At 40.7% G+C, this 13202-nt stretch overlaps 1 protein-coding gene across 1 annotated transcript in view; it reads left to right on the top strand.

Moving 5' to 3' along the window:
• Cntnap5 (contactin associated protein-like 5) overlaps positions 1–13202 on the top strand; it is an 809758-nt gene that overhangs the window by 746213 nt on the left and 50343 nt on the right. Inside the window, exons 20-21 of the mRNA XM_013521091.1 lie at positions 715–845; positions 7685–7772. Of these exons, the coding sequence (XP_013376545.1) occupies positions 715–845; positions 7685–7772 (219 nt within the window). The remainder of the gene's footprint in view (positions 1–714; positions 846–7684; positions 7773–13202) is intronic.

Genomic DNA, 13202 nt, shown 5'->3' with positions numbered 1-13202 from the left:
ACACACACACACACACACACACACACACACACACTCACAGGGATGCACTTCTTGTCCTTAATATGTCTCTCGGGATTCTCAGTTTTTCTTTTCAATTCTGTTCCATTTTGTCAGAGATGCTGATTGAGGCTCAGTACATTGATTTTCTGACCTCCACTGATAGTGAACCTCCACTCTTAGTGAAACTTGAATGTCCCAGTGGGCACTCAAGGTTTAGATAGGGTCACTGTGTTCTGACCACACCACACTCCCATCAAAGGCATCATAGAACAACCAGTGAGAAGAGGACAGAGTTCCTCTACTCCTCCTCACGTCTAAAGGAAGGAAGGTTGGGAAAAGGGAGAGCTGCAGAAAGTGGTAGGAACTGCACAGAGTGAAAATAGACTGAAATGCATCTTATCAAAGCTCTCACAATCCCACTATAGAACAATTCTTGCTTTATTTTTCAGACTTGCATTTTAGGTTTTGATAACTAATACACACACACACACACACACACACACACACACACACCTCATTTTGATTTTGCAGAGACATTCAGGACTTTCTCTTTGGACCCTGCTGAGCACACATAGTCCATTACGAGAGTTTGAACTATGACTGGGTTGAGACATGAGTCCCTAGAAAACAGAAGAGACTGAATAACAACCTGATCATACTTTTGCATTTCATACCACTACGCTTTGTTCTGATTCTTAACTTTTTTCTTTCAAGGAAGTTTACAGGTTCGCTATCAGTTAAGCAAGGAAGAAACTCATGTTTTCACCGTTGATGCAGAGAACTTCGCCAACAGAAGGATGCACCACTTGCAGATTAACCGAGAAGGAAGAGAGCTGACCATTCAGGTACCATATGTCAATCTTTCCACTCCATCAACGCTGCATGTCTTCTCAGTCAAGCTTTCTGACCTTTGCACCCAAACCAAAGTAGAGTCAAATGCTTGAGATGCAGAAATGTGTGGCATTTGGCCTCAGTCTTAGAACAAGTAGAACAGCCACTCTCATGGGAAGTGCTCCCCACTCCTAAGCAGCCTCAGCATCACAGGGGCCTTGTGAGAGATGCAAATTCTCAAGCCTCACACCATGTCACATGCATTTCCTTAGACTCTATGGGACAGGGAGGCAGGAGGAGATTCCAACATGAAACAGGAATGTCAACTAGACAAGCCAGGCCTGTGAAGGAAGTGGGCACAGGTGTACAGGCCCTGGGGAAGGCCCAGCTCACATCTGAGCATGAACGCTCACTTCCTAGAGGAGTCACTAGGCGGAGAAGGGAGTGGAGAGGACTCAGGAGGGGGCTCCACGTGAGCACAGGTGGAGCTCTCTGAGAGTCCAAGCCTGCGGTCAGCACTCCTTGAAATCTCAGTGGTCTCTGTACAAAGGTCTAAAGTACATGTGAGCAGATCAAAGTGGAGACTAGGTAGGACTTCAAATGTCCCTCAGAATCAAAACTGGGATGGATCCCTTAAATTTTCCTGGCAATCAACCTATGCTACTTTATTCTACCTTCCTCCTCCTCTCTGCCCTGACCCCTTTAAAATGCGTCCTCTCTAAGGCAATTGTAATTCCAGGTGCACTCTCAGCAAGTGATTTCACTTTCTCCTTTTTCTAAAGCAATGTAGTGTAAAGAAGAAAATACCTATGCCTTCAGCGGCACACTCCCCATCTGTCTACACCTCTGTCCTGTGCTTGTTCTGCTGTTACTCCTTTTGCATAGTTCATGATCCTAGTTAACTTTTTTTTTTTTTTTTTTGATACCAGGAATCAAACTTAGGACCTTGGGCTTGCCAGCCAGGTGCTTGTACCTGTGAGTTATACCCCCAGGTGCTTGTACCTGTGAGCTATACCCCCAGCCCCATGGTCCTAGCTAAATTCTGACCTCCTGCTGGTGAGTCAGATCCAGAGCCCACTCACCAACAATACTTTCTCCCTCTCTGGTTACAATTTTTTCAGCTCTATTAGACGATTTCCCAAAGCATGGAACAAGTGATTATTCCACACATTAACAATACAGAAAAAACAAGCAAACACACAAAAATCTCTTTGGGGTCATGGGAGGAAGTCTGTTTTTTACCAGACGTCATTGACTGGCTCATTTTCTCCCACATTTTATTGCCCAAATCATGGCAATGTTGTCTATAAGCTTGGTTTCCAAATGACACTTCCTTCCCTTACACCCTCATTAACAAGGTTTTTCCCACATGGCACCAGCGTTGTACTTTGTAAGCACCAGTGGCATTTCCTCACAGAAGCTCAGTCATCCTCTCAGGGGCCACGACATGGTGATGGCTTCCTGCTCTTGGGTTTGACTTCGTCTTGCTTGCTTGCAGGACAGCGCTCCTGCCAGCTTTCTTCTGCCTCCATCAGCTGTCCAGTCTTGTTTATCCTGTGGTTCAGCTCTCCTCTCTCCACTCTACCCACTGAAGCCCAATAGGGCTCTGTCTTTGATGCCTTCTTTTGTGTAGTTGAAGCTCACACAGCTCATCTCATTCAAGCTCCTGTTTGTAGATACCATGTGTGTGCAGGTAAATCCATCTCAAATGAGTAACTAACCCTAACCCTCTCTTGACGTTGCAGTCTCTGCTTGATTTCAGTCCCATGATCCACATAGCCTTTACCCACCTTACTTTTTTTCTCTCAGAATTTGATGCTATCTAACATCCAATAAAACTCACTTACTTATCAAACTTTCAGTACCGTCTCTGCCTCTAGAATGTCAGGTTCATGACAACCTGGATTTTTGTCTGTTCTCATTATTACAGAATCCCTACTTTACAATGGATTGGATAACATGCAATAGGCATTCAGCAAATATTTGAGAAGTGAATGGCTGACTGCCACTGCACTTAAGACGCTGCGTGTAGCAGACTGAACTGACCTTGTAGAGAGGACGGAAAGCATGGGCTGCTAGGCCTGGCCTGGAAGTAGAGCGCTGTGATTTTCAGTTCTATGCCCTCCCTGTCATCACTGCATGGAAGGACATGTTTCCTAGTAATGGGAAATGAGGCTGAGATCAGTCCAGAAGAGAACAGAGGGCCTCAGCTAGGGTAGGCTGGGATGCTGTGGAGAGATGGATTTGGAAGAGGTCATAGGAGTAGTGATAACCACTTGGTTATAGAGTATGGGAGGAGTTAGAAAGCTATTAGTTATCTCATCTGATGGACATTCAGGAATAATGGTCAGTTAGGCAGTACAAGTAATTCCCAGATCATCAGAATGCAATGGGCTTGCCGCTAGCAATCTCTCCAGGCAGCGGCAGGGCAAAAGTCCTCTGAGCACATTTGTGTGGGAGCCAAAAGGAAGGATGAAAGGGACAGGGACTCTGAGTCATCTGAGTGGGTTCTGACTGAGGTCCAAATGGGAGAACCGGGGAGAGTTCTGGTGCACATTGTACATATGACCCCTTTCCCCTTGATGTATGATTCCCATCATCATTTCCACACAGAAAAAATTATAAATAGGAATCCAAGAGAGAAATGAGTTGCATTTTCACTCCTCCATCTGAAGAATTTCCTCATTAACTTACAGTCAGTGATACATGCCTGTGAGATGAGCAGATACTATTACTGATGTGTGAAAGGAGCAGAAAAAAAGAGGCAAAGGTTTTAGTTTCCAAATTTTCATTAATGCAGGAACATGACACCCTTGTCTCCCCTCAGTCCAATCCCCCCTCACACAGTCAGGGTATTTTCCCTTTCCTCCCCCTCCAATAAGCTCTTTGGTTCCAATAGGAAAGGGAAGGCTATTAAAACATCCCTAACCACACCCTTGCCCTGTGCAAAGTGTCTCAGGAAAGAGAGAGGGAGGCTGACATCATTATTCCCCAGCATCCAGAGTACAGGCACTAAGGATAGTTTCCCTCAAAACTCCTGTTCTCAAATTGCTGTTCCTGCACACCTCCAAGCTTCATGACTGTACAATGTTCTTAGAGCCTAGGTCTACAGCCATGAGAAAGAACTCTCTGGGATGACTTCAGAATTGGAAGTGCCTAGTAATTTTTAAGTGCCAGGATGCCCCCTCAATGTGTTAATTGTAGAGATGAAATTTAGTGTCCTTATTTAAGATACACTGGCAACATTACATAGATTGAGCCAGTTGAACAAAATACCAGCAGAACACTGACCGGCAAAGGAGTGGGCAGATAATTTTTGAAACTGGTTAATTCCTTCTTTTATAAAATAAAGATCCTAAGGCTGGAGTGGTACCTCTACAGGTGGACATGCTTGGGTGTAAATTTATGTTCTGTCACTTAAGCTCTATCATGTATCTATCTATCTAGTCTATCTTGCTATCTGCACAAGAATGAAAGCAACTAGACTAAGTCAGTTCTCACAAAATTTATATAAAAAGACATAGCTAAAAACCCAATAATGAAATCTAACATCTGGGCTTGCTAAAAAAAAAAAAAAAAATTATTCCCATTCTTCGTTTTTTACTATTCTTTAACAAATTGACAGTGTCTCAGAGTATTCTAGGTTTGGAGGTGGACTAAGCTTGTCTAAGATTTCAAGCCTGAGATACCCTAAAGGAATAAAGAGTACAAACTGTTACCCCTTTACCACCTTAGTAATTGTAATTACAGAGGAAAGCAATACAAAGTGTAAAATGGCTATACAGGAATGGAATAAAATAATACACATCTTCCTGTCTATCTCATTAATTTCTTAACCTGTATTATAAATAATGAAACCGTAAAATAATCTCTTTATTGCACCTTTATTGCGTCCCTTATTGCACTTTTTCAAAAAGCAGCCTAGCACCTGAAAGTACAGCACAGGTGCTCCTTGTGAGCCCAGGCTGGTGCCGGCACTCCCACCTTCCTCTCCCAACTTTTACAAAGGCTGGTTTTGCTGAAACTTCTTTAACTGAGTCTCACTCACCTTCTCTCCCTCTGGTACTGATTTGGTGAAGGTGTGAAGGACCAAGCACCTTCTCACAAAGCAAAATCTAGGACAAGAATAACTCATGTGCGGGGACAGTGGTCTATTGCCTGTGTGGTGTTTGAGCAAAGCGGTGTCTTTGTCTGGGGAACCACTTGAGAGCTGATGCTGTGGAACTTGTGGAGTGGTGAGGAGCAGACCAAGGGGATTCTCAGCTCCAGCTCTACTCCCAAGATCCTGCCACTTCTCTCCTCATGGCAGGTGTCCGCATTCACCTTGGACCTTCTCTGCAGCCAGAAAAGCCTGAGGAGACTAACAAAGAATCACGCTGTGTTATACATCTGCCCCTGCCAGAAGAGGTCGTTGCAGATAGATGATAGGAGGAGGCAAGGAAGAGTTCTGGCAGAAGCAGAAGAAAGCTTCTCCAGGGCTAGGCCTACATCCAAACCTGTGGGCACTGAATAGATGATGGGTGGGGACCAAGGGTACCAAAGGCCTCTTGTGCCCAAAGGTGTGGAAGCTACCACAGACATCCTGGTGTTACTGTGGACTCTGTCTTTGTAGCCCACCAGGCAGAAGGGGAATCAATACAAGATGTATATTTACTCATCTAGCAAACTTTGCCAGTTGCTATTTCCAACAGAAAATAGACACAGAGGCAATTGTAGCCCTCAAATAATCCATAGTTTAGGGGGCTGGGGATTTAGCTCAGCGGCAAAGCGCCTGCCTGGCAAGTGCAAGGTCATGAGTTCAGTTCCTGGTACCGGAAAAAAAAACAAAACAAAACAAAAAAGAATCCATAGTTTAGTGGATAGAGAGAGAGGGATAGAGAGAAAGAGACAGGAAAAGGGAGGGAGGGAGGGAGAGAGGGAGGGAGAGAGGAGGGATAGGGAGAGGGAAGGGAGGAGAGAGATTATTGCAATGCAGCATCTTACTACGAAGTAAGAGATAAAAAAGTCTAGGTGAGCGGGGGCGAGGGGAAGGGAGAGGGAGTGAAAACACTTAGGATGAGTCACTCCACTCACAGGTACCACATGCCCACAGTGACTGTGATATATGACATTATATGTCTTAAGTGATAGAAAAATGATCATAACGAGAATGCTCACCAGAGCAACCTTGATAATGATGATAATAACAACAAGAATGAAAATGAAGAGAGGAGATTTAGAGAAGGGAGGAGGGAGGTGGGTGGTAAGGCGATGGAGACTAACAAAGAATCACGCTGTGTTACACATCTGCTCCCCAGAAGGAATGTAAGCTTCATGCACCGCAAGCACGTGCCAATACAATTTTAAAAGAAGTGGAGAAAAAGGTCAGCTATAACCTAAACAAAGCATCTGGAGTGAGTGGATCAGGGTGTCCTTAAAACAGCCCCTGGTAGGCAGTAGACATTCAACTGTTTATTGAATATCTGCTGTGGAGATTTACCAATAAATTAAAAAGTTCTCAGTTGCTCAAATATGCAGTGAAGCATAACAAGCAGTGCCCTGTGTCGAGTGGGCCATGGGACAAGGGGCCCTGCTCTTGCAATGAAGTGCGGCCTGAGTCAGGTTGTTCATCTCTGTGACAACAGTTTCACCATTTGGGCTACTATTAACATGTAATATAGTGAAAATACATGACTACAATGTTAATTAATAATAATAATACTAGACTGGTTCGTAAAACCTGGTTCATAGCACTCTAGGAAGAAACAGATTTGGAAGTAATGCATTAGTACCATGTCTCATACATCCCATTGTTCAATAAGTGGCAAGTAAGGAAAGTATATTTAAGTCCCCAAATAGTCACAAAGCATGCAATCATGTGCACAGGTTATCGTCATGACATTTCTCAGAGGAAAAACCAGCTCGGCACCAGGAGGCTCCTGAGGGCTGCCCTGAGCACCAAGGTGTGTAAGGAAGGTGGGCAGAGGAGATGGAATTATGGCAGACCTGCTGCTCCCAAGCCTTGTGACAGGCGCTCAGCCCTAGGGTCTTCCTCTTCTTCTCTTACAGAACACTACCAGGTGATGAGGAACCGTTGCACAGGGAGCATCATGACGATACTCAAAGGAAGGTCTGGTAGAAACTGGTTGGATTTGACTAGGCAGAAAAAAGGATAGCCTGGGTGGATGAAGAGCATTGTGTAGGAATGAGGTGTAGGGAAAAAACCCGATGTAACTGGGTTCAAAATGGATGAGTAGAGGAATGTGAAGGACAGCCTCAAACACAGTCCAGGAGTAGCATTTGCTCACTTCTGTAGGATGGGGTGATCAGCTGCAACATCAGTGGTAACTTCTCCCAACCTCTCCTCCCTAGAGACTGATGTTTGTCAAACTGCAGCAAATCTTGCCCAGGAAACCCCCTCAGTCTACACTTGAATGAGACTTGGTCAGGATTCAGGAGAAAAAGAGAATATTGGTGACCTAAGGACCAGAGGGCAGAAGAGAGGGACAGGGGAAAGTGCCGGATACCACATGGCATTAATCCTGTGCAGCAGCTTCAGCGCAGGTTTCGTTTGTTTACTTGTTTTGCAGCAAAGAATTTGGTGAGGAAATCTCCATGGAAAGATAAACACCTGTACAGACTTTCCCAGTGAGAAATTTCTCTGAAAGTCTTCATTTCACAAGGAAGAAAGAAATGGGTATTTTATGAGCATTGTGGGAGAATTAGTGATACATTTCTAAATTCTCTTGAGGAAAGATCCCAGAGTGAAGTCTCTACATGGTGTGCATTTTTCCAACTATTTCCAGATGGAAATTGTTTGTCCCCTGTAAGGAGAACCTTGGCTGACAGGCCTTTGTTTTCTCTTTTCTGGCAGATGGACCAGCAACTCCGGCTAAGCTATAACTTCTCACCCGAAGTCGAATTCAGGACCATAAGGTCACTCATCTTGGGCAAAATCACAGGTCTGTCGCTCTAGTCAATGCCTTTCCAGTGTGCTTTGTTAAAACAAATGACTAAGTAAACACCTCCCACTGGAATTCCTCATGATTCCAAGCTGACACTTTTGCTCACAGGTTATCCAAAATCTAGAATCAAGATTTCTGAAACAGTAAATGTTTAGATGCATGTATGGCAAGCATGGATACAGGAATTTATTTCTACTGGAGTAGTTACTCTGCATGAAATTGAGGAAGATAAAGTAGCAAAGTAAACAAGTAAAATAATAAACAAGCTGAAGCAGGAGTATCACAAGTTTGAGCCCAGCCTGGGCAACTTAGCAAGACTCCATCTCAAAATAAAAAGGGCTAGAAGTATGCTTCAGTGGAAAGGCCCAGGGTTTAAACCCAAGGACATAAATAATAATAATGACAGCAATAACAAACCATTTTATTTGATTTTACATTATTATTTTTTAAATTCATACAGCGCTTTGCTTTTAACTTATTTGATTTTTATTTAACCACAAAGTAAAAAATATAGACAATTGATGGAGGATTGAAATCTATTACAATAGAGGTTTTTTTTTTCTACTGAAAGTTTGACAGATTTCTATGTTCTATATCAGGGTATTTATTAGCTACATAGAAAATTGAAAATTTTATGTGTTCTTGATAAGTTGAACATATTTGTCATACTTAATGATGTCCTTTTACTTCAATATCTTCTTGCACTTGAATTGATTTTATCTGTCATTAATGTAGCTATTACAGATTTACTGTGGTTACAGTTTGCCCATCTATCCTTTCTCATGCGTTCAATCTTTCTTTTTCCTTTAAGCGTTATGTGTGATCTTGTGAAGAGAACACCGCTGAGTTGTGATATTATACCCAACTTGACCATTTCTGTCTTTTAGGTTGTCAGGCATGGCTCCTTTCACATTTTGAGGTTGCTAGTACAGTCAGGCTTGTTTCTGCCTCCCTATTTTTGGTTTCCAAATATCCATTTGACTCTATCATGTACTTTGATAGTCTGTCACAAGACAATCCAAAAAAAAAAAAACCGCTGTTAACTCTTGACATTTTAAGCAGGATTAGATTTAAAACAAGAAACTAGTTTCTTAACAAAATTGTTGTAGAGCTTATAGCATAAGTTCTTATCATGGAATGACTTTTCAAGTGGATTGATGGGGCTTTCTGGGCAGCTACGGATTACCTGCTGGGACTATCCCAAAGTCCAGGAGCTGATAAGGCCCCAGAAAGGCAGGTCAAGTGGTGACAGGCAGAAGATTACTAAGGGATTGCTGGAAAGTATGCCTCATGCCCCTGATTTCTTCTGGACAGTGGAAAAAGTTGAAAAGTCAAGAAAATAAGTAGTTTCACTGTTTTCTTTTTTAAAAAATATATGAAGGGGATACATTTTGCAGAACATAATGTGAATCCAAAAGCTTAACCACAATAGGTCCAGAAAATGTCAGTGTTCATTTCTCCAGCGGCAGTTGAATGAACCAATCAATAGTAACTGACCACTGGGTTGATTTTTGTTTATTTCTTATCCCATTGCTCCTTCCTAATAATAAGAATTGTTGCTTTTGGTGGAAACTCTTTATTTAATTTACTAATATTGCCAGTAGCTTTTTAAGTGCCATTCTCTCATCTCAGACTTTTCTACTTTCGCTTAGATTCAGTTTCTTCGTTGCTGAATCAAATGCTTTTTCCTGTGTGAAGGTCCCTTGATTGTAACATTTTTAGCTGTAAAATGGTTCATATTTCAACTTCATTCTAGGCAGATAATGTTCAACATCTAGCTCAACACTGAAGAATCCAGTTTATTGGAGCCAATGGTCACTGACTTCTACCAGGGAGGGAAAGTACACATCTTTCCTCCACTGTGCATTTGTTGATGCCGCGGTGGTATCTTGAAATGGTCCATCGTAGGAGTGCTCACCCTGGAAGATTCAGAAATGCTGCCTATCAGGGTGCTTCCCACCTCTTCCTGCAGAAGAGCCACTTTTAAACACTCAGTAACACATCACTTAGCTCTGGTCCTCTGGCACCAGTGGCTGCTACTGAAAAATCTCTGGTCAATCTGTCCCACCTTTCAAAGTGTACTGATACTTCCAGTTCACCTCCTATAAGCCACCTTTAAGACCATCTAATTTTCTTTGGTTTCTGTGCTTCCATTATGATGTATTTGGTTATGGATTCCTTTTTTAAGTGTCTTAGCTGGTATTTTAATGCTCTCTGAACATATTAATTAGTTCCTATGTTCCTGTGTATCTGGTTCATAGGCATTATTCATCTGTCTACTCATTATTTCTCAAAACTCTTAATATGTCAAATATTATTTCTTCCATGTTCTTTTTACTCAATTTCAATTATATAAACCTGATACTTTCTAATTCTAAACTTACATCTCTTACCCTCGTTTTATAATAGTTTTATTCTGTCATGGTACCTTGCAGTCTGACCAATTTGTTTGATGCTATTCTCAACTTCATTAATTCTTTCTTCATGTATGCCTGATCCTTTTTTATCATATTCAGTGATTCACTTTTCACTGATGATGTCCTCTTTTGATTTCAAAAAATAACTTTTTATGATTTTTAAAATTAATGTTATTGGTACATTTTATATATACATAATGATCATGTTCATCAGGTGGAGTTTGTACCTGTACATGACATATCTTGATGCTTCTTTGCTCCCCAATCCCCTCTCCTCCCTTCTGCCCTTTTTTCCCTCATTATTGACAAAAGCATTATTTTCATTTTTTCCTTCTATTCTCCTTTCTCTTTTCCTTTCCTTGCTTTCCCCATCTCCCCTCCATTATTCCCCTTCCCATTTGAATATTTTCTTCCTATTTCTTAGTATCTATTATACAGTTTGGTCCTTATTTACATTTTCAGTTTCTCACATCAGAAAAACAATGTATGTTTAAACATGTGTGTCTGATTTATTTCACTTAATAGTATGGGCTTTTTATTTATCACTTTTTTCTTTTCCCTTCCTTCCTTTCCCCCACCCCCTCCTTTGTTGCCCTCTCTTTTGAACAATCTCTTTCTATTTCACAATAGATTTTATACATTTTGGTCCTTATGTACACATTTGATTGCTCACACCAAGAAATGATGTGATATTTACGTGTGTGTGCCCAGTTTATTTCACTTAAGGGTATGGTCTCAAGATGCAACCGTTTACTTAGAAACGTCTCAAGTCTATCCTTCTTTATGGCTGAGTAGTAATCTATTCTATAAAAAATCTTTTTTATCTATTCCTTGGTTGATGGGCATTTGAGCTGTTTTCATGGTAGAGTTATTACAAACTATGCTGCTATAAACATGGGTGCACATAAATCACTGTGGCATGATGCTTTTAATTCTTCTGGGAAGACACCCAGAAGGGAAAGAGTTGGGTAAAATGGGACCTCTAATTTTAGTTTTTTGAGAAATCTCTACAGATTTCCACAACAGTTGCACCAGTCTACATTCTCACCAACAATGAAAAAGTGTTCCTTTATCCCCACTACCTCTCTAGCAGTTGTTATTGGTTGATTTCTTTATGATAGCCATTCTTCCTATGGTGAGATGGAATCTATGTTGTCTTAATTTGCATCTCTTAAATGACCAGTGAAGTTGAACATTTTTTCATATATTTATTTTCTGTTTCTACTTTTTAATCTGGAAACATGTAAATCATATAATCATCTCAATATATACAGAAAAAGCATTTGAAAAAGTCCAACACCCATTCATGATAAAAACTCTGAACAGATGGTCTTTAGCTCAATCTGAAAAAAGCCATCTATGAAAAATCAGGAGCCAGCATCATACTAAATAGTCAAAAACTGAAAGCTTTCCCTCTAAAATCAGGAGCAAGACAAGGATGTCCACTATCACAAGGATATACACTATCACCACTTTTATTCAATACAGTTCTGGAAATATTGCTAGAGCAATTAGACAAGAAAAATAAATAAAAGGAATTAGGATACAAAAGGAAGAAGTTAAATTATCATTATTTGCAGATTATGGGATACTCTGCATAGAGGACCCCCAAAAAGTCACCGAAAAACTTATACACTTAATAATTTTGTATTATTTTGAAAGTATGCCTTTTAATCTAGGTAACCCTTATTCATTTCATATTTGTTTCCATCTTTCTATAACATTAAGCATTTCTTTAATAGTTACTGAACATTTTGTGACTGGTTATTCCAATATCTGCAGTGGGCAGGTTCAGGTCTGTTACTTCTTTCCTCTGTGGTGTCTTCTTTCTTTATTCTCAATAAGTGGTGTGAGTTTGTATTTGTGCGTATGCACATACTGAATGTCCACATGTAGTTCAAATGAAATTATGGAAGCCTAGAGGATCAAATGTTGGGAAACTTCTAGACTTGTGTTTATTCTTCAGGTGCACATAAATGCTACCCATTTAGGACAATATCAATTTCTCTATCTCTCTCTTTCTCTGTCTGTCTGGCTATCTGTCTGTCTCTCTGTCTCTACCTCTCTCTAACTTTCAGTTCCAGACCTCAATGAGATTAAACCACTAAAGTTTCAACATAAAGGTTGTAGATAATAAAATAATATATTATGGTCAGGTGTTGTGGTAGATACATATAATCCCAGCTTCTTTGGAGACTAAAGCAAGACGCCAGCAAGTATCATACCAGGCAAGGCAACTTAGTGAGAGATCTTATCTCAAAGCAAAATATAAAACCGAAAGTGCTGAGTTGTAGCTCAGTAATATAGTTCTTGTCTGTCATATATAAGGTCCTGCATTTGAGGTTGGGGGTATACCTCAGTAGCTCAGCACCTACCCAGCAAGTGTGAGGTCTTGAGTTTGATTCCTGGTACCAAAAACGGCAACAAAAAATGAATAAATAAAAAGGCCTTGCATTTGATCCCTAGTAATATTAATACATATATATTTCTTAATGATATAACCTTTATTATTCTGGTATATTTTTATTTTCTGTGTTATTTTTCTGGAGTTTTTTTTTCAATTCAGAATGACATCAAAAGTGGGCATGCATTTTGTTTTGCTTATTCCATATTGTATTAAGTGATTATTTAGTTTTCCCTACCTTCAAATGAGAATTTTAGCTTCAGTGCCTTCTCCTCACAAGGGCTCAAGGCATTAAATTCACAGCCTTACTGAGAATGTCTCAGTTATTTCTGCACAGTGAAACTAACTCTGGCTTATGGCACGCTGTCTTGGCTTCACCCTCCTCTCAAAAAAGTCCCCAAATACTTAGTATTTCTCTTTATTTCCTGAAGCTCAGCAAAGCATTAAAAATGCTTGTTCACTTTCAATAAGCAGAATTAAACTTTAGAGGGTCTGTTGTATTAACATTCTCCTATGCTACCTGCTATGATTTGTGTCCAGATGTTCCCCCAAAGCCTCAGGTGGTGATAAGGCTTTTTTCTTATAGAGGTGGCTGAATCTAGAGTG

This window comes from Chinchilla lanigera, unplaced genomic scaffold (genome assembly GCF_000276665.1).
Source record: "Chinchilla lanigera isolate Chin_1 unplaced genomic scaffold, ChiLan1.0 scaffold00058, whole genome shotgun sequence".
Classification (NCBI taxonomy): Eukaryota; Metazoa; Chordata; class Mammalia; order Rodentia; family Chinchillidae; genus Chinchilla; species Chinchilla lanigera.
The sequence above is the reverse complement of the archived record's forward strand: the minus strand, read 5'-3'. Positions and strand labels throughout refer to the sequence as shown.